The sequence below is a fragment of the Scyliorhinus torazame genome, chromosome 12, assembly GCF_047496885.1.
Source record: "Scyliorhinus torazame isolate Kashiwa2021f chromosome 12, sScyTor2.1, whole genome shotgun sequence".
Taxonomy (NCBI): domain Eukaryota; kingdom Metazoa; phylum Chordata; class Chondrichthyes; order Carcharhiniformes; family Scyliorhinidae; genus Scyliorhinus; species Scyliorhinus torazame.
The window spans coordinates 197,202,309-197,224,636 of NC_092718.1; the positions used below are offsets into that span (position 1 = coordinate 197,202,309).

Consider the following 22,328-nt stretch of genomic DNA (forward strand, 5'->3'; position numbering starts at 1 on the left):
CTCCCTTCTGACTGTATACCACTGTGCTGCAACCGCAGGTGGGTCTGCCCAGCCGTTGGACAGGGCATACCAGGGATGGTACTTGTGGTGTCTGGGACATTGTTTCATGCCCTGAGTATAACTATGACAATCAATTTTGGCAAAAGGGTTTTTCAGATTTAACACGGCTGAATTTACCATTGTCATTTCTGGTGCTTGTCAAGTTATTCACCCTGGTGTAACACGGACTGCAACTGGATGCAGTTGTACTGTAAAGTAGACACCAAACTTAGACGTTAGTTCAATGCGTTTTATTGAACTTCTGGAGCAGTGCACACAGCTTGCTGTGGGTTGACACTCTACTAATCTAAGTGTGCTAACTATAACTAACTAGACCAGACATGCTCTGAGCCACGTGTAGAAGGTGCTAACTGATATATACACCCTGACTGTCACTACAGTTGTCACCAGTGGAAAGAGGCAGAGTGCTGATGCCTCATGTGTTTTATTGTGGGAACCCCCCCCCCCCCTCTCGTATCCTGCCTGGTGATTGGTTGCGTTCTGTCCTGTGTGTTGATTGGCTGTACTGGGTGTCTGTCACTGCCTGTCTGTATCTTATTATGTGCATGAGTGCATATCATGACAGTGCTGAGGTCAATGCCGGGTAGTCTGCCCAGTTTCATTCCTTTTTGACGTTTCTGTAGTGGTTTGATACAATTGAGTGGCTTGCCAGGCAGGTAAGAGTCAACTTGTTGGTCTGGAATCATGTGTAGGCTAGACCAGGTAAGGACATTAGTGAACCAGATAGGTTTATGACAATGGTTTGTGGTCACTATTACTGAGGCTAGCTTTCTAATTCCACGTTCCCAGAAAATTAGCCTGGCCCTCTGTGTTGCTGATGCACTAACATCATTATCACAACACCCAATGCCTTCCCCACGTCACCATTTCCCCCCGCAGCAAGAAATACTCTACAGAGAATGATGGAAACACAAGGCAAAGGTTTTTGTGATTGTTCACTTTCTTGTCAATGGGCCAGCACGTATTCCTGAGGGTCCTCCTAACTCAATATTGGCAGAGTACAGCATCAATTCTGCAGGATTTTCCACATCATTGTCCTGACAAAAGACCTCCAGCTCGACCCTTGTGGCTTTAGGTTAACAATTGTAATTGAAATTTCCCTTTCCTGATTTTGCATCATGGAATCCCTGCAGTGCAGAAGGAGGCCATTCGGCCCTTCGAGTCTGCACCGACCCTTCAAAAGAGGACCTAGGCCCAGTCCCGCGGCCTAACCCCAAAACACCGTAACCCCAACTGACCTTTTGGACACTTGGGGCAAATTAGCATGACCAATCCATCTAACGCAAACATCTGCACGGGGCAGCACGGTAGCATTGTGGATAGCACAATTGCTTCACAGCTCCAGTGTCCCAAGTTCGATTCCGGCTTGGGTCACTGTCTGTGCGGAGTCTGCACATCCTCCCCGTGTGTGCGTGGGTTTCCTCCGGGTGCTCCGGTTTCCTCCCACAGTCCAAAGATGTGCATGTTAGGTGGATTGGCCATGATAAATTGCCCTTAGTGTCCAAAATTGCCCTTAGTGTTGCGTGGGGTTACTGGGTTATGGGGATAGGGTGGAGGTGTTGACCTTGGGTAGGGTGCTCTGTCCAAGAGCCGGTGCAGACTCGGTGGGCCGAATGGCCTCCTTCTGCACTGTAAATTCTATGATAATAATCTTTGGACTCGAGTCTGAATGGGAATGCTTTTAGCAGCTAGCAAACATCATGCAATGGTAATTTTATGTTCTGCAGCTGCTGCTAGTCCATTGTTTCTCGTCCCTTGCGCTTTACTGTGTATGCTACCCTGTAGTGCACTGTATTGGAAATGAATTCCTCAGACCAGAATGAAAGACTGCCGCACACTGAGAGGCCTGGAACTCTGTCTTCTTTCCTCCATTGGGGCGGGGGGGGGTGCTTAAAGGCTGTAAACCCAGTTTATTTTGTCCTGTTGTGTTTTGGTAGGGACAGCCTAACCTGTGTTTGCTTTGTCATGGGAGGAAAGTCAGAGGGAATGGTGTGTGGCAGTCAGCATGATTCCTTTTTTTTCTAACAACAGTCCCAACATAAAATTCAGTCTTACTATTAAAATGTAATTTAAAATGAATGGAATTTGTTCATTTTATTTGTTGCTAATTTGCTCACAAACCTGCTTCCTTTGGCCTTTCGGTTTCACTGCAACGTTTTTTTGATTTGATTTCATTCAGTCGACGCAGAGATTCCTTCCACGTCACTGAATCGGAGAAAAAGACTTGAGTCAGTAATTAATCTCACCTCGTCTAGGGTGTCTGTATGTGTAGTGGCATTGATCATATCACCATTTCATTTTTCCGGCTCGATAGTTTCATTATAGTCTTTAGTAGCGCCTCTCGCTTACTAAACAGGGCAGTACTGAGTTGTTGCCAGTTCAAAGCAAGAGAAAGAACGTGTTTTGACCTTACTTTTACAAGCGATTTAGAGGTTCTCAGTAAAACTTGCTAATTATTTTTCTTTTTCCACGGCCATTTTTCAGTAACAGATGGGGACTTAATAGTTTTAATCTTGTATCTCCCTGATACCATTACTGGGATGGAACACAGGCTTTCTCTTTGAATGTGCATCAACGTTAATATGTCCTAAAATTCCAGGTTGAAGTCCTGCTCCAGGGCGGAAAGACAAAAATCAAAGCTGGCACTTCACAGAGGGAGTGCTGCACTGTCGGAGGTGCCATCCTTCGGGTGAGACATTAAACCGAGATGCCATCTGCCTGCTTGGGCGATGTAGGCGATCCCTTGGCACTATTTTGAAAAAATGGGGAGTTATCCCTGGCGCATTAAAAACAGAATGCGTATGGGCAGCACGGTGGCACAGTGGTTAGCACTGTTGCTTCACAGCGCCAGGGTCCCAGGTTCGATTCCCAGCTTGGGTCACTGTCTGTGCGGAGTCTGCACGTTCTCCCCGTGTCTGCGTGGGTTTCCTCCGGGGGCTCCGGTTTCCTCCCACAAGTCCCAAAAGTAGTGCTTGTTAGGTGAATTGGACATTCTGAATTCGCTCTCCCGTGTACCCGAACAGGCGCCGGAATGTGGCGACTAGGGGCTTTTAACAGTAACTTCATTGCAGTGTTAATGTAAGCCTACTTGTGACAATAATAAAAAAAAGATTGTTACAAGCCCAGCAGGTCTGGCAGCATCTGTGGAGAGAGAAAAAGCGGTAACATTTTGAGTCCATTATGACTCTAATTCAAAGAAGTATTTTGCTTTAGCATTGCCCTGAGTGTCCTGACCAATATTTATCCCTCATCGAAAATGGATTAGCTAGTCATAATCATGTTGCTGTTTGTGGGAGCTTGCTGTGTACAAATTGCTGGTCTGTTTCTTATATTACAACAGTGAATACTTCAAAAGGACTTCATTGGTTGTAAAGCATTTTGAAATGTCCAGTGATTGTAAAAGGTTCTATATAAATGCAAGTCTATTTATTTCAGCCGGAATTCTCTGGCCGTTGGGATCCTCTTATCCCGCTGGCAGCCCCCCCCCCCCCCACCCCCGGGCCCACGCGTTTCCCGGTGGCGTGGGGTTGTCTCAATGACAAATCCCATTGAAAAGTGTCGGGACGAGAGAATCCGCCCGCCAGTGAATTGCGTGCCACCGAGAAACACACGGCTGGTGGAGAGAAGGATCCCACCCTTAATAGCTAACTATCAAAGATCAAAATGCAAATAACTAACTGCTCATTGGAATAAAAAGACAAACTGCTTGGGTGAAATGTGGCAAACCCAACAGAAGCAGTGATTTGAAATTATATATTTGTTCTGAATTAGAATACCAGACTAGATGGTGTCTTGCATGTTTCGAGCACCAGCTGACTGGGATAAAGCTGGACTCCTTCAGTAGGGACTGCAGCCTGGCCCCTCATTCTTAAACCAGCAAATAATTTTTCGGTCCATACCATTCAGATTTCATTTGCCCTTCCAATCGAAACTTTTCCCGCGTTTTGGAGTTGATTTCTTACCAGCCACACACGTTCAAACAAGACCAACTGCAAGAAAGATTTCAGAAGACTTGGTCCTAACTCATTTGTTCGCTATATTGTGCGCAAGAAGGTGCGTGGATCTAATAATCTCACTGCGATTACATTGGGAACTGATATTATTTTCTGATTTCATGTCTAATGATGAGAGGAGGAACAAGACATTTGTGACAGTATCAGTGACTCTGCATCCCTGTTGTAATTTCCACATGGATCACTGATTATATTTTTTATCTGATAATAATAATCTTTATTATTGTCACAAGTAGGCTTACATTAATACTGCAATGAAGTTACTGTGAAAATTAGAGAATGGTTATTCCTTTTGAAGGGATGGAAATGAATCACACTGTTCACAATTATGAATAGGCAAAGAATGATAGCTCTGTAATCAGAGAATCTTGGAATGGCTAGAGCACAGAAGAGGACCATTCGGCCCGATGTATCTTTGCTGGCTCTCCCTCGAGACACACGCCTCACCTTCTCCCTGTAGATCTGCTATGCCTTCCTTAACACAACTCCTTCTCCACTGCCTCGATTGAACCTGCCTCAACCACACTTTCGAGCAGCACATTCCAGATACTAACCATTTTCTGTGTGACAAAGGTTTTCCTTGTGTCGCCATGCTTCCTTTGCCAATTACCGTAAATCTGTGCCCTCTGGTTCCTGATCCTTCCAGCAGTGGGAACAGTTTCTCCCTTATCTACTCTGACCAGATGATTTTGAAAACCTCTATCAAATCTCCTCTCAACCTTCTCTTCAAGTGGAACAGCTCCAATTTCTCCACCCGATCGACTGAACTGAAGTTTTTAAAAATTCATTTTTACAGGATGTTGTTGCATCTCCGTTCGTTAGTCCTAATGAACTGGTCTTCCTTAGCCAAGTCATGTAGTCCCGTGGAAGCCTCCAATGAATTTTCGTCTTTACCATTTCATGGGGTGCATTCTACGCAGCAATGGGGAAAACAATCATGAAGGCAGGTTTAGGAGGTTAAAGAAGAACAAAAATAGCATACCAAAGCCAGAAATATATTTGCCAGTTCTGAAAAGATCAATAGCAATTCAAACAGGCTTACTTGATGTGCCAACCTTTTGCAGACAAGTCATGGGACTCTTGATGTACCAGTTTAAGGTGGGCAAGCTGTGTGATGTGGGTAGCGTTCCAACGAAGGGAGTTCAGCTTTGGGGACAAGTATAATAAAATATTCACTGTTAATGAGTCACATGCACGTCACGAGCAAGGCTCTCATTGGATCTGCTAAGGGTTTCTGATGCAAAGCAAATTGGGCACAGAGGTTAGATTTTCCAAACACAAGCCTTCAGAGATGGATGCTTTTGTGGTACAGATTAAGACAATCTGGGCGGGATTCTCTCAGCCCATGGCCGGGCTGGAGAATCCCCGTGACCGGCGCGAATTGCACCACGCTGCCCCGGCGCCGGCACGCGGTTCTCCGCAGAGCAGGGAATCGACGCCATTGGCGCCGGCGTGGTTGGCACGGCGCCGGTCGGGGGCCGCGCTAAGCGGCCGGCACACCGATTCTCGGCCTGTGAAAACGCCGAGGCCCGCCGCCGCCGTCCACACCTGCTCTCAGCCGGCGGGAACTCGCCGTGGAAGGGTCGGGGACGGCCAGTGGGGGAGGAGGGGTGTCCGACGACGGGGGGGGCCTCCGATGTAGCCTGGCCCGCGATCGGGGCCCACCGATCGGCGGGCCGACCTCTCTGGCTGGGGGCCTTGATTCATCCGCGCCGGCCGCTGTAGTCTTACGCCATGTTGCGTCGGGGCCGACGCTTTGAAGAAAGCCACTGCTCATGCGCGCGTTGGCGCTGGTGCCACTGCACATTGCGGCGCCCAGTTCGCATGGGATCAGCAGCTGGAGCAGCGTGAACCACTCCAGTGCCATGCTGACCCCCTGTAGGGGCCAGAATTAGTCGTCGGGTCGGCCCGTTCACGCCATCGTAAAACGCGACTCCGTTTACAACGGTGTGGACCCTCTGCTGCAGGATTAGAGGACCCCGCCCCCTGGTTTTCATGGCCTCGTCCCACGGAGTTACCTGAGGTGGGCAAATGCTTGGGGATTGGAGTGAGCCAAAGCTAACCAGAATTCCAGGTTGAGGCCTGTGTCAATGTTTCATATCCTCTGTGGAATGTCCACTCTATCGGGGGCTTTAAGATCAATAAGCACTGGAATAACCCTCAAAGGACCCATGGGGATGAGGTGCTTGATCCCCCCATGGGGCCTGTGGAATACTAGCTCCCCCGCTGAGGGGCAGAGACCTAGCAGCTGGGGCTCATGAATCCAGCGCTTAAAAGCCGTCCCAGATTGGGACCGGCATGATCGGTAGTCCTGGTGGTCCTATGTAATGTATGCCGTGTTGCAACCTTTATTTCTGATTTCAAAATAAACATTTGTTTTTTTAATAAAACATGTTATTAAGGCATTTATAATTTTCTAACAATAAACGGTATAAATATGAACATAGTGCAAAAAAATCTCTCCATCTCTCACGAATCCCGCCTACCCTAAACACAAAGTAGCCTAATTCCGCACCTACCCCCGTTTATTGCCTCTGCTGACAGTTTGGTCGGGATTCTCCGATCCCCCGCCGGGTTGGAGAATCGCCGGGGAGGGGGGGGGGGGTGAATCCCACCCTGCCGCTCCGACCACGGCTGCCGAATTCTCCGGCGCCGTTTTTTTGGCGGGGGCGGGGATCACGTTGCGCCGGTCGGGGTCCGTTGGCAGCGGCCCGACCAGGCGATTCTCCAGGCCCCGATGGGCCGAGCGGCCGCCCGTTTTCGGCCAGTCCCGCTGGCGTGGATTAGACATGGTCCATACCGGTGGGACCTGGCTCTGAGGGCGGCTTGCGGAGTCCTCGGGGGGGGGACCCGACCCCGGGGGGGGGGGGGGGGGGGGGGGGAGAGGTCCCCACGGTGGTCTGGCCCGCGATCGGGGCCCACCGATCTGCGGGCGGGCCTGTGCAGTGGGGGCACTCTTTCCCTCCGCGCCGGCCTCTGCAAAGCTCCGCCATGGCCGGCGCGGAGAAGAAGCCCCCTGTGCATGCGCAGGGATCACGTCAGCGGTTCTGCGCATGCGCCAGAACATGCTGCCGCTCCCACGCATGCGTCGGCCAGCGGAGGCCCTTCGGTACCGGTTGGCGCGGCGCCAATCACTCCAGCGCTGGCCTAGCCCTCGGAAGTGTGGAGGATTCTTCAACTTCCTGGCGGCCCGACGCCGGAGTGGTTCACGCCGCTCTTTGACGCCGGTACGGCCGCCCGCCGGTTGGAGGAAAATCCCGGCCTTTAGCTTTCCCCGAAGAAGTCGACAAGCAGCTGCCACCTCCGGAGGAACCCTAACGTTGACCCTCTCAGGGCGAACTTAATTTTCTCAAGTCTGAGAAATCCAGCCATGTCGCTAACCCAAGCCTCTGATTTTGGGGGCTTCGATAACAATATCCGTCTCCGGGCTACCAAGGAGGCAAAGGCCAAAACGTCAGCCTCTCTCGACCCCTGGACTCCCGGATCTGCCGACACTCCAAAAATCGCCACCTCTGGACTCGGCTCCACCTTTGTTTTCAACACCATGGACATGACATCTGCAAATCCCTGCCAGTATCCCCTAAGCTTCGGACATGCCCAAAACATATGAACATGGTTTGCTGACCGTCCCGCACACCTCACACACTTGTCCTAAAAAACTTGCTCATCTGGCCCACCGTCATGTGTGCCCGGTGAACCACCTTCAATTGTATCAGGCTGAGCCTGGCACATGTTGAGGACGTGTTGACTCTACTCAGAGCATCCTCCCACAGACCCGCCTGTACCTTCCCTCCCCCCAGCTCATCTTCCCATTTACCTTCAGCTCATCTGTCTGAGATTCCTCCCACTCCATAAGCTCTTTGTAGATATCCAAAATCTTCCCCTCCCACACCCCCGTTCTCGAAACTATCCTGTCCTGTATTCCGTGTGACGGTAGGAGTGATACACCTTCATTTGTGTAACCTTCTCGGGACTTCAGAAGATTTTATAACACTAAAGGCCTCATTGAGAAACTCTGAGATGAATCTTGGATACAGCGGTGGCAGATGCCTGGGTCACTCTGGATGTAGGAACCAAAAATCGAGAGAGACCAGCATTATAGGGCCACATTCTACCAATCTATCTATTTGTATTGGGGATTTATGCTTCATTAGGAAGTCAAAGTACATGATTACAAGCGATTGTGGAATTTTCTGCGATTTTTAGTGATTGACTTTCCTGTAAATCACAATTCTTAGTCATGATTTCCCTCTGTTGACTTATGTCGTGTCACATATTAAATTATTTGATATTTTGATGCGGAAATGTTAATTGGACTTCAGTTTTCAGTGAGAAGGGTATACGTGTCTTGGTTTCTAAGACAGCAAACGCAGTGTCTGAAAGTCCTTTTGGGATGGTTTGGGATTTGCTGTTTAGAATTCAAACTGTTCCCTCACAGCAGCTGTGCACCAGTCCAATGAATTGTATGTGACTAAATGAATGTTCCTCCTGCTTAATGATGCGTCAGAAAATTTGTGAGTATCTGAACATAATGATGGTCTTGGGGGTAAATGCAAGGGGGAGTATAGAATAATTAAAGAATGTATTATCTACATGGTAATCAAGGTAACATATCTATTTCTGTGTAGAAGTTTCAACCTAGCCTATCGCTCTATAAATTTCCCCTCACCCACGCCCCCCCCCCCCCCCCCCCCCCCCCACACCCCCCCACCCCCAACTAAGTTGTTTCATATTTGCAGCTGTCTTTAACAGCGAGGCCAGTGAATTGGTCACGTTTACAGTTCCTGTTCCACGTTTCTGCACTAAATTAGCATGAAGGTGGCTCTCTGTGAAGTGGATGGCAGGGGGGTGGGGAATTGAGGGGGGAGGGATAGGGTCGCATTCCCTTTCCTCATCCCTGGATTTGGTGAGCTGAGATGATTTTATTATGTTGCTCATCCGAATCGTGTTTTCTAAACATCCAAATGACTCGTGAGGGAAAGCCAATGTTCCTCGATATTTTCAAATACGTATGACAAAACAGACCATGGGCGCGATTTACCGGCCGCGCCTGTCCTCATTCCAGCGGTATGCGGCTGGTAAATCGCGCCCATGGTCTGTTTTGTCATGATCCAGGGAGACGCCTTTCCCGGGATTCCTATGGTTGTTACGCCTCGCGAGATCTAACCAGATCTCGCAAGACGTCACCACCTGGATCCCGCCCACAATGGGCGGGGTCCAAGCTCACATAGTTAAGTAAGCTTAAAAACCGGCATGTCTATCCCTGTTCGAATGGCCACCCGGCATCTAACGTCCTCACCAAGGAGACCCCAGCCCACAAACTAGGCCCAGGCTAAACGGCATTTGGGGAGGGCTCTCAGGCGACCGGAGGCAGGGGTACTGTCAGAATGCTGGGCTGGCAGTGTCAAAGTGCCAGGCTGGCATTTTCTCCGCACCGGGGATCGGGCCCAGCGGTGCTCTGCCCATGTGAGGTGGGGGGGGGGGGGCCTGTGGACCCCCTTATGTGTGAGTTGCCCATTGGGGGATCTGGTGGCCGCGTGGGATGTCCATAGTTCAGAGCGCCACTTAAAAATCCCGCTCAGAATGGATTCTGATTTTTAAATATTAAATCGCGCCCCATGTCTTTATTTGGAATTTATTAACATTTCTTGTTGTGATGCAATACTATATTGAGAAGCACACTGATAAGGCTTGCCTATCAACAGTTGAGCCTCCTCTTGCACAGACACACCAGTTCCAAAAGAGACCTAATCCCCACAAGAAGTACAGACTACGCATAGATCTAAAATCCTTAGGGTGAAATAGTGGGTTCGCTTTTCAGATTTCTAAATCCATTAGACTGTCTAAGTAATTTAGCATGTCTGGAACACACTGAGAATTTGTGATGACTGTTTGCAGCAGATTGATGCTATCCATGCTGTTGATGTGATCGATATGGAGGCTCGCTTTTCAACTTGTGATTAAGACAAGATTGCAAACTTCATCTGTATTGCCTTCATTTTGTAGGATGTAAGAGAATTACTGAGACCAAATTCTGATTGATTTAGAGGAACTATTCAACAAAACTAGGGAAGAGAGAGGCAAATAGTGTCTACTGTAGCGTTTGCCGTAGAATCTGTTCAGCAAATAACGTTACAGAGTCATACAGCACAGAAAGAGGGCCTTTGGCCTATCGTGTCTGTGGCAGCCATCAAACATCTATTTATACTAATCCCATTTTCCTACACGTGGTCCGCAGCCGATGCTATGGCATTTCAAGTGCTCATCGAAATGTTTTGTAAACGTTGTGAGGGTTCCTGCCTCCACCACCCTTTCAGACAGTGAGTTCCAGATTCCCACCACTCTCTGGGTGAAAAGGTTTTTCCTCAAATCCCCTCGAAACTTCCAGCTCCATACTGTCATGTGAGAGTACCTTTGAGAAATGGGTGTTTATAAATGGGTGTGTTTATAAATATCTGTAATGAGAGTACCTTTAAGAAATGGGTGTTTATTACTGCAGTGATGTCAGAGAGTGGGTGGAGCTGGGCGGTCTGTCAGCTTTTTACTTTTGTTGTAGGCTGTTTGCTGCAGGGTGCGTTTTAGTTTCGTTTTCAGTGTTGGAGCTGAAGCCCGACCAAGCAGGTGTACTGCTGTTCTCTCTGCCATCAAAATACTATTTCTTGATCATTTGGTGAATTCAAAATTATAAATGTTTTCAGTAGTGACTTTAACCTGATGTGCTTCTGGTAAAAGATGTTTTAAGTCGTATGGATGTTAAAAGGAAAGCTTAAAGGATTACTTAGTGTTGCAGTCTTTGGGGGTTGTATTTTAATTAATGGTTGCTAAGATGTTCACTGTATGTTTTAAAAAGGTTAACTTGAGTTCATAGAATAAACACTGTTTTGCTTTAAAAAATACTTTTCCATTTCTGCTGTACCACACCTGTAGAGTGGGCCGTGTGCTCCCCATACCACAATCTATTAAAAGTTGTGGGTCAGGTGAACTCCATGATACACTTTGGGGTTCTCTAAACCCTGGCCCATAACAATACCTTAAATCTATGTCCCCTAGTTATTGACCCTCTACTAAGGGGAAAAATTTATTTCTTCTACCCTATCTGAAGCCCTCATGATCTTGTACATCTTGATGAGGTCCCCCATCAGCCTGCTCATTCTCCAAAGAATAGTCGGGTTAGTTTTCTAAATAAAGTTTTTGTGCAACAGGCGATCATTGGCCCCTAGAATATTCAGAAAATCATGTGAGATGCATGTTAATGTCTGGAGGGTAGGTCACAACCTCATTTGCCTGTGGTCCCACCTAATGCAGAAACAATTCCACCTTGTGTCCCAGTCTCACTCAGGCACTGCCGGGACAGAATATTAGTACTTTGATGGGAACAACACAGCGGCTCAGATCTTCCATGGCGGATTCCGAGACACTGCTCCACATTTTATGCCGAGACTTCCAAGCCTGGCTTTTCCAGAAATGCAGAGCGCAGCGTCCATCAGAGTACTCCATTGCTACACTGTAGCATTTGGAGGGGATGGGGGGGAAGAAAAGATGCACTCACCTGAGGTGGGAGGTGAGTAAGGTGGCAGGAGGTTGTCAGGTAGGCACGATGGTAAGCGAGTCAGATCAGGAGAGGGAGTCAAGTTGGGTCGGGGTAGTCAGGTGGTGAGGGGTGGTTAAGTCTGGTTGGGGGTTGTCAGGTTGAGTTTGGGGGTGTAGGGGGTGGGTGGGGGGTGGGGGATGGGTGGGGGGGTGGATCCTTGTGTGTGATGAGGCTGGTAGGTTCTAGTGTTATCCAGGTGTTAGACTAGGAGTAATTGGTCCAACATTCCCTGAGTAACTAGTCAGGAACGTCCCATGGAACTATCCAAAGTATTTGGGCACCATCTACCGGCCGCGTCCCACTGGAATTGGAGCGGGACGCAGCCGGTAAATGCCGGGAAAGGACTTCTAACCAGATCTCGCGAGACATCGGGATCCTGCCCACAATTAGCAGGGCCCAGTCTCGCATGGTTAAGTGGGTTTAAGAACACACTTAACTGTGCTGACGCTGGATCTAACCAGCTCCTGGCATCTATCAGCCGTCCCAAAGAGACCCGGGCTGGACACCGTTTAGTACTGGCCCACACAAACAGCCAAGGTGTAATGGCACCTAGGGATCTCCCAGGCCATTGGAAGTGCCTTGGTGGCAGTGCCAGGGTGGCAGTGCCAGGGTGGCAGTGCCAAGGAGCGGTGAGAGAATTAAGGAGGGTGGTGTGGGGGGTGAAGGGCGAGTATGAAGGGGCCTCCAGAAGGTTGGGGGGGTGAATGCTGGCCGTCCTGAAAGGGGGGGGGGCTGTAAGAGATTGTGGGAAGGCCTGAAAAGGGTGCTCTCAGCGATCCCATAGCAGGGTGTCTTCACTTGGGCGGGGGGGGGGGGCGTGTAATGCCCATGTGTGTGGGGGGTGACATTGCCCATGGGTGGGGGGGGGGTGAGGGACCCTCAAGCTCACCTAGAGATGGGGGCACCCTTTCAGAATGGAGGCCCGATCTCTGAGGAGCCGGTCTGGCCAGCAGGTTCAGCTCCCCAGTGATGTAAAAAATGAAATGAAATGGAAATGAAATGAAAATCGCTTATTGTCACAAGTAGGCTTCAAATGAAGTTACTGTGAAAAGCCCCTAGTCGCCACATTCCGGCGCCTGTTCGGGGAGGCTGGTACGGGAGTCTGAGTGTGGGCTAGACTGAGGAGAAACCCCCAGGGTCCCCCAAAATGACTAAGTGTGGTTAGATAGCAGTGGGGAACTCGCCGACAGAGCTGGGGTGAAACACCCAGCAAAACCCGCCACAAATGACACTGAGAAACGTTTCCGTTATATAGCGCCCTCCAACTGAAATTTAGAGTTGGAGACATTCGCAGAGCATCCAGGGAGCAGCGGACTTGCCCATTGGAAGTCCAAACTTCCCGGGCAGTTCCCATGGAGGGCAGCACACAACTTCTGCGGGGTCCCGACATACATCTTGGGTCGTATGTCCGACCACTGACAATCAGGGGACTGGGAGTACTGGGCCAACCTTCTACAGTGCCAGAATCAACACAGCTGTCTGAAGCTTCTCTCATGCTTTACACTGGCAGCCTGATGAGGTATTGGAAGTGGCATGTTTGAGAACAATGGAGTGCAGCTTTTTCCAAAACTGACATTGCAGAAAAATGTTTTCTTTTAGGAACACCGTAAATGATATTTTGCGCACAAGGGTTATTTAATGATGCTGCCATGTCTTGGTATGCTGTTGTTTTGTATCATTGTGTTATTGGGCATTGGAGCCTCAAAGCTATAAAATGTCATTCTTCAATGTCTCCGTCGCAGAACACATTTAGCAGTGGCACCTTTGCCTTGACCACTTCCATGCACCACCTGAGAATCAGTATTGAGATGTACCAGGCCTTTGGTATGGCTGCTTGTTGCCTTCCTTGGCTCTGAAGAAGTCAAATTGGAGCAAGTACAAAATAACTTGGCATAAGCCAAAAATGGTCTGTGAAACATTGTTCCATATTAAGTATAATTAGTTGTGAGGTTAGCAATTTCCCTGGAGAGCCAAAGGGTAAAACCCAACCGTCTGGAGACTTTGCTCACACTACGGAATTCTGAAAAATGTCCCAAAAGTAAAGAGGCGGCATTCTCTGGTTCCCCCGGCCACGTGTTTCTTGGCGGCGTGCCGTTCACTGGCGGCGTGCCGTTCACTGGCGGCGTGCTGCTCACTGGCAACGTGCCGTTCACTGGCAACGTGCCGTTCACTGGCAACGTGCCGTTCACTGGCGGCGTGCCGTTCACTGGCGGCGTGCCGTTCACTGGCGGCGTGCCGTTCACTGGCAACGTGCCGTTCACTGGCAACGTGCCGTTCACTGGCAGCGTGCCGTTCACTGGCAACGTGCCGTTCACTGGCGGCGTGCCGTTCACTGGCAACGTGCCGTTCACTGGCAGCGTGCCGTTCACTGGCGGCGTGCCGTTCACTGGCGGCGTGCCGTTCACTGGCAACGTGCCGTTCACTGGCAACGTGCCGTTCACTGGCGGCGTGCCGTTCACTGGCAACGTGCCGTTCACTGGCGGCGTACCGTTCACTGGCAACGTGCCGTTCACTGGCGGCGTGCCGTTCACTGGCAGCGTGCCGTTCACTGGCGGCGTACCGTTCACTGGCAACGTGCTGTTCACTGGCAACGTGCCATTCACTGGCGGCGTGCCGCTCACTGGCAACGTGCCGTTCACTGGCAACGTGCCGTTCACTGGCGGCGTGCCGTTCACTGGCGGCGTGCCGTTCACTGGCAACGTGCCGTTCACTGGCGGCGTGCCGTTCACTGGCGGCGTGCCGTTCACTGGCAACGTGCCGTTCACTGGCGGCGTGCCGTTCACTGGCGGCGTGCCGTTCACTGGCAACGTGCCGTTCACTGGCAACGTGCCATTCACTGGCGGCGTGCCGCTCACTGGCAACGTGCCGTTCACTGGCAACGTGCCGTTCACTGGCGGCGTGCCGTTCACTGGCGGCGTGCCGTTCACTGGCAACGTGCCGTTCACTGGCGGCGTGCCGTTCACTGGTGGCGTGCCGTTCACTGGCGGCGTGCCGTTCACTGGCAACGTGCCGTTCACTGGCAGCGTGCCGTTCACTGGCGGCGTGCCGTTCACTGGCAACGTGCCGTTCACTGGCGGCGCGCCGTTCACTGGCGGCGTGCCGTTCACTGGCAACGTGCCGTTCACTGGCGGCGTGCCGTTCACTGGCGGCGTGCCGTTCACTGGCAACGTGCCGTTCACTGGCGGCGCGCCGTTCACTGGCGGCGCGCCGTTCACTGGCGGCGTGCCGGTCACTGGCGGCGTGCCGTTCACCGGCGGCGTGCCGTTCACCGGTGGTGCGCCGTTCACCGGTGGTGCGCCGCTCACTGGCGTCGTGCCGTTCACTGGCGGCGAGATTCTCTGTTCCCACCGCTTGTCAATAGGATTTCCTGTTGCAGCCACACCAGGCCGCCGGGAAACCCGCAGATGGGGGTCTGCTGCCAGTGAGAAAAGAGAATTCCAACGGCGGAGAATTCTGGCCAAAGTAAAAGTGAAATCAAAAATCCCGTAGCTTTTCAGTCAAAGTCAGATTTGCCTTGACTTGCCATAACGAAACATCCTGATATACGTTGCTGCCAATATTATAGTGGAAGAAGACTGCAGAGTTTTCAATAGACCTCAGATCAATGTTTCAATCTTTGATACTTGCTAACAATGCAATGGGTGGAATTCTCTCACCCTGAGACTAAGTCCCAAGGCGGGGGCAATGGGTGGAGTGTTTCCCGCTGTAGAGGCTGGCGGGAAAACACGCCAAATCTTCTGGCGCCAATGTAATTTATTACGCACCCAAGTTTTCTGCGCCGTATTCTGTCGCGGGGAAACCCTGGATGGCGCCATATTGAAAAGTTGCCCAACATCACTTACCCACTATTGAAGAAACAAGATGGCCCGCCTGAAAATTAAGTTCGGGAACATTCGTAGGCTGGAAGGTGGACCTCCTGAGAAAGAAGGTGAATTTCCAGGAACATTCCGAGGCTGGAAGACGCACCCTGTCCTGGATGCTAAATCTGCAAGGTCCAACTGTAGATGCTCTCCTCATCCACTGCTGTGGTGTTCCAGAGTCGCTGACGGCCTCCATCTTGAACTCCGATGCAGCCCCAGGTATTGTTCAGGTGAGTCCCGACATTTACATGCCAAGTCGTTCCGGACGTGTTTCCCACAAGCGTGTTTTCCCACTCGTGTCACAGCGAATGAGGCATGAGTGGTCAGGCCTTCAACTGCATCCCATAAGCGGGATGATTTTCATGCTGACCTCCAGTGGGGTTCCCAATCCATCATGGCAGGCACCAGCGGAAAATGCCGCTGTAAATTGACACCGGCGTAGAACCGATTTTTCTGGCCCTCCGCCAAATTCACCCCTCCCCCACCCACCATTGAACCCGCTGGCAGGGGCTTGGGAGAATTCTACGCAATGTCGAGAGGCTCTATTGTGTTGTAATTAGAACCAAAGAACTTCCATTTTTGCAGCAGCGTTCACAATCGCAGCATGCCCCAAATGCTTCACAGCCAGTGTCATACTTTTGAAGTGCCTTCACTGTTGCACTGTGGGAAACATTGCAGCCAATTTGTGTGCATAAAGGTCCCACAGTCAGCAAGGCGATGAGACAAAATAATCTGTTGGGGAACAAATAGGGATGAACACAGCAGGGCGAATTCCCCTGGTCTTCGTGAAAATAGTGGTGTGGGAGAAGGAGGAACCTCTGTTGAATGTCTCATCTGAAAGGTAGTACCTCGGACAGTGCAGCACTCCCTTAGCACTGCATTGTGGTGTCAGCCTCGGTTACACACGCAAACTTCTCGAATGGGATTTCAACCCATAGCCTGCTGACTCAGAGGCGAGAGTGCTGCTACTGAGCGACAGCTGGCACTCAGATGTAACTGGGATTTGTAGCATGGTGATGCTGTCACTGATGAAAGTAATGTTAGCTCAGACTGACGTCTGTGGCAAATCATTCAATTCTCTACCATTCCGTTGTGTAACACAGCTTCCTACCCGAAGACCGCTGTTGCGAGAAAAATAATCTGAAATGTGCCAAATTCTGAGGAGGTTCAACAGTTCACATGACTGTCCAGTGGCGTTTGATTTTAAAAATCAACAGAATCAGGGCGGCATGGTTGAGCAGTGGTTAGCACTGCTGCCTCATGGCGTCGAGTACCCGGGTTCGATGCCGGCCCCCGGATCACTGTCGCGGTGGAGTTTGCACATTCTCCCCGTGTCTGCGTGGGTTTCACCCGCACAACCCAAAGATGTACAGGTTAGGTGGATGGACCTAACTAAATTGCCCCTTAATTGGAAAAAAATTTATTGGGCACTGTAAATTTATAAAAAGAAAGCACAGAATCGTGTCAGCCACTTCGAGTTTGAATCCAACTAAGACTGGTGGGATGGACAACTAGCTAAAATTCAGGGTAATTTGGACAAGCCTGAATCTGAGCAACCATGCCGGGGGGGGGACGGCGACCCATTATTGCAATTGCTGGCACTAATCTAGCATTGAGTAAAAGTGCTACGTTAGGAAGAGTAAAAGGAGTTTTATTTAGCTTCCAGTGACCCATTGGTATGATGAATGTAGCATTGACATGCTTCATCATTTTGCAGTGCAAGGTTCACAGCAGGCAATTGTCAGGAACAATATTTACCCAACAATCATAAATAATTAAATAACGCAGGAACGTTTGCTCGTGCTTTATGGCATTTGAAACCACGGTTGGATAGATGTCACATTCAGTGGGCTATCTTCTGTTATGCCACGAAATTAGTTAGGTTTGAAAAAGTCTATGAGAAGGTGAAGTAAAGTTCAGGCAGACTTACAGTGGATGCAGGCACTGAAGTGGTGTACTCATGTCACAACTGTCACTGAGGACCACTGGAGAATTAACGGTCTTCCGTTTGCAGGGATAAACTTCCCATTATACTCCTCACCCTACACATCAGACAAAGGTAACGTGTTGCAAAGCAATGGAACACGGACATTTCTTTTTTAAAATAAATTTCAGAGTACCCAATTCATTTTTTCCAATTAAGGGGCAATTTAGCGTGGCCAATCCACCTAACCTGCACATCTTTGGGCAAACACGGGGAGAATGTGCAAACTCCACACGAACAGTGACCCAGAGCCGGGATCGAACCGGGGACCTCGGCGCCGTGAGGCAGCAGCACTAACCACTGTGCCACCGTGCTGCCCTAACAGGGATATTTCTTTCATGGCCAGCGACGCCTTGGAGCTGCCAAACTGTGGTTAACCACCTTGATGGGAATCTTTGCTGCAATGGCTAGATTTAATGTGTCCTATGATGTCCTTATAAGGGTCAAGTTAACTCTGAACATTTTTGCTGAAGGTTGTTAACCAAATGGATTGAACAATGTGGCTGATGATAAATAAGTCATATAATCAAGAGTTTTTACCTGTGGTAGATTTTGTGACAGTGAGTAGTGCTCAGTCAACATGCTGACCTTTTAAGTGGAGACGTCAGAGGAAACTATTCAAGGAACTATGTCGCAAAAAAAAAATCCCCCAAGCAATGATAGTGAGACATTTCAAAAATGTAGATGCCAGTCTGCGTCTCACATCTCTATAAGGCTGGATGTTGGCGTTTGAGTCGCCTATAGCGACCCGGTCTAAACACAGCTTTGTTTGCTATCCTTATAGTTTTCACAGTTGTCCAGTCATTTGGACAAGCGGTTATGTCACTGAACTCGCTGCTACTTCTGCAGTCTGTGATTTTCCAGATGAAAAACAAATCCCTCAAGAAAATGTATCGTGTTGGTTGAACAAAACCAGTGTTTGCAATGTCGGGCTGTGTTTGATACGCAGTGTTATGTTGGTACAGAAATCATTTCGGGTGAACAATGGTAATATTTCTGTGCAATGGAAGTCAGCGCCATTATGCTTCTATTAGGAAAAAGCTTTCCTATTAATTTTTTTTCCTTAAGTCAAGCATTGTGAACTTAAAATGTAATTCTTGCTGCACTCTGAGAGGAAGTCTTTTGTGTTTAGGCCCAAGGGTAGGGAACTTGCACACATTGTGCAGTGTTTAGCTATTGGTATCAGGATGTTGGGGGGGGGGGGGGGGGTGAGGGGCGAGGGATTGGCCACTCAATGTCCTGGAGAGATGTTATTGCATATTCATTTCAAGAACAATTCTTTCTGTAGTACGTGAAAGATTATACACATGAATAACTTGCCGATCCTCAATGCTCACTTGGGGAGATGTTAGAGGGTCAAACTATCTGATATGCCAGTTAAATGTTGTATCTAAAAATTCCTTTGTTACAACCGTGCATTTCCTGAGAGCCTGCATCGAGATAATCAGACACTGGGTTACGAAAGCTTCTGCAGAGGATCCTAAGATTTAGAACACTTTAGAACCATAGAATGCCTACAGTGCAGATGATGCCATTCGGCTCATCGAGTCTGCACCGACTCTCTGAAAGGGCACACTACCTAGGCCCACTCCCCCCTCCTATCCCCATGACCCAACCTAACCTACATGCCCCTGCACACTAAGTAGCAATTTTACCATGGCCAATCCACATCACCTGCACATCTTTGTGACTGTGGGAGGAAACCAGAGCACCCGGAGGAAACCCGTGCAGACACGGGGAGAAGGTGCAAATTCCACACAGACAGTCACTCAAGGCCGGAATTGAAGCCTGGCGCTGTGAGGCAGCAGTGCTAACCACTTTGTAATTTAAAGTATGAAAAACGAGCATTGTGGAGCTGTTGGTCTGCCTTATTATGCTTGAGGAAAATCTATAATTTTCAAATAATTTCTGACAGCATGGCCTTATTCCACCTTTTTGAATGGTGGGGAATGGATGATGGGTAACTGTTTCAAATTAATTAACAATCTCCGGAGGGCTTGAGCCGCAGAGGGTAGCGGCCTTGCCTCTGAAGCAGAAGCTCCGGGTTCCAGTCCCATCCCAGGGCCTGATGGCCAAGGAAGGCGGGTTCATAACGCGGTCAGACAGGCTGATTGTGTCAATCTGTAGATCCTTCCGAACAGGCCAATGGCTGGCAGCAAGAGTGGGAGAATGTCTTGGTCAGCCATACTTGATGCAGAGTGGAGCCCCTCAAGCTATAAGCCTCTGGTGACAGACTCGCGATGAGCTCCAGGAATAACTAGTTATGGAAGCAGACGAAGGTCTGCCTTAGTGCGGGAATGGAATTGGAAATAAAAAGGAGCTATTGCACCACAGTAAACTTCTAAAGGCTGTTGGTCCACTTTTGGAAAATGCAATTTGCTCTGAACTCAAAGAGTTTGAAATGTGCTGAATCCAGCAATCCCTGGCTTCAGTTCTACACCTGCTGACGCATTCAGGTTATGAGTCTGGAATCTGGGTGGGTGGAGACGAAAATGGTTTGATATCTTGGTCAAACAACTGCTCAACCTGAAAGGGGCAAATGGCTGCTTATTTTGCACTATTAAGTTCTCCGTGTTTTCGTTTGAAGCTATACTCTGAACTGCGTCTGGCATTTTTTTTACTGAACTCCATGTCTGGTGTTCTGAATGATGAGCGATGGATAGAGATGCAATGAGGAATGCAAGAAAAGCTCATTAAGACACATCACTTGGTATGACCAACCTTCTGTTGCATTTTTGTCCGATATCATGGGCGAAATTCTTCCCCAACGGCGCGATGTCCGCCGACTGGCGCCAAAAATGATGCCAATCAGACGGGCATCGCGCCGGCCCAAAGGTGTGGAATGCTCCGCATCTTTGGGGGCCGAGCCCCAACATTGAGGGGCTAGGCCGGCGCCGGAGGGATTTCCGCCCCGCCAGCTGGCGGAAATGGCGTTTGTTGCCCCGCCAGCTGGCGTGGAAATGCGGCGCATGCGCGGGAGCGCCAGCGGCCGCCGACAGTTTCCCGCGCATGCGCAGTGGGGAGAGTCTCTTCCGCCTCCACCATGGTGGAGACCGTGGCGGAGGTGGAAGGGAAAGAGTGCCCCCACGGCACAGGCCCGCCCGCGGATCGGTGGGCCCCGATCGCGGGCCAGGCCACCGTGGGGGCACCCCCCGGGGTCAGATCGCCCCGCGCCCCCCCAGGACCCCGGAGCCCGCCCACGCCGCCTGGTCCCGCCGGTAAATACCAGCTTTGATTTACGCCGGCGGGACAGGCAATTTCTGGGTGGCTCTTCGGCCCATCCGGGCCGGAGAATTGAGTGGGGGGTCCCGCCAACCGGCGCGGCCCGATTCCCGCCCCCGCCCAATCTCCGGTACCGGAGACTTCGGCGGGGGCGGGGGCGGGATTCACGGCGGCCAACGGCCATTCTCCGACCCGGCGGGGGGTCAGAGAATGACGCCCCACGAGTCAGCACCTGAAAATGGGCCAGCACTCTGCTGGCTCGAATTTAGAATAATTCCCGGCCCAGTAGGCGTTCTCCTGCTGGTGTCGCCGATGGCGCACACTCACTTCAGTCACCAAGGTGGCTCACAGATGCCCTGCTCCCGAGATCGGAAGTCCCAGGTGGACCCACAGCTCCATGCCAATGAGGAGTGGGGAGGGGGTGGGGGATACCCTCTTCCCCAGGGTTGACTGCACTTCCACGCCTGCCCTCCTGAGGAAGAGGCAGTCACCGCTGCCAGCCTCATCAGGTGGAGACAGCTGGTGATCAGATGGGGTGGGACCACGAGTGAGGCAGAGAAGCAGGGAGGGTCCCAAAGGCCACAGTGCAGATGTCCTTGATCCCCTGCTTCCTTTCCTGTGGGACAGCGCATCTGAGGAGTGCCAACACCTGGTGGGCCCCGGATTGAGTCCATCCCTTTGATGAAACAGCTGGGGTGTGAGAGTGTCCAGAGGGGCAGCTTGGGTGACCTCCCAGATGACCAGAGGCCTTCTGAGCATTTAAAGGACACACACAGCACTCTGCAGTGTGGGCAGCCAGGAGCCTGTAAGTAGGATCAAAGGGATGCATTTAAAAGACAGACTACGGCAATGGTGGTCTGAGCCAGGCCAGCCCGGTTCCGAGGTGACCATCGCAAGTCCACGGATTTTCTATATGTTTCTATGTATATTCTCCTTTAAGTTCTCGAAATTGTATTTGCAGCACCCGCATTGTAAAAGAATTCACAAGCTAACTCTCCCTATGGTAAGGTCAACATGTAAGTGTATCATACAAACTGTAAGTGTGGCTAGTGTGATTCCTGGTCTCTTAACTGCCTCAGTATCTCTGGGCAACATCAGCAGTGTGGTGCTCACTAGATTGTGCCCTGGAAGTCTGTCCACTAACGTTTCCCACCGAGGTGCGTGTATCTGCGCTGGTGGAGGGTGGGGATGACAGCTGTGCCGCGACTATGGTTGCATCCTCAGAGGTCCTCCGAGGTGTTCTCCTCGGAGTCAGGAGAGGAGGCCACCCGGGATGGGCCGTCGCCGTCGGCTGGAGGAGCTGCGGGAGAATGGACATGTGGTCAGTAGGAGGGATAGTTCAATCAGTAAGTCAATCACTACTCACGTTTGACAGGTCCTCCGGGTGGAGCCCTGTGGTCCCTCTCGTCTGTGGCATCTGCCAGTCTCCGCGTTGGTGACCGATCTGCCCTCGGCCGCCCCAGTAACCTCCAGGGCCCACTCCTCGAAGGAGGTGAGGATTCTTAAGTCCAGCTCCCTCCGTCAGTCTGGGTCCTCTCCCGATGATTATGGAAGAGCTTTTCCTGAGGAGACACAGAGAGGGCATCGTTAGCCACATG

The 22,328-nt window shown here is 50.6% G+C and overlaps 1 protein-coding gene across 4 annotated transcripts in view; it reads left to right on the forward strand.

Annotated features, from left to right (window-relative positions):
* LOC140386853 (coronin-6-like) overlaps positions 1–22,328 on the forward strand; it is a 339,560-nt gene that overhangs the window by 62,155 nt on the left and 255,077 nt on the right. For 3 of the 4 annotated variants that reach the window (XM_072469622.1, XM_072469623.1, XM_072469625.1), the window contains exon 1: positions 8,569–8,587. The exons of the other annotated variant lie outside the window; for it this stretch is intronic. In XM_072469622.1, coding sequence (XP_072325723.1) covers positions 8,569–8,587 — 19 coding nt within the window. Of the gene's footprint in view, positions 1–8,568; positions 8,588–22,328 lie in introns of those variants that run through there. 4 annotated transcript variants of the gene reach the window in all.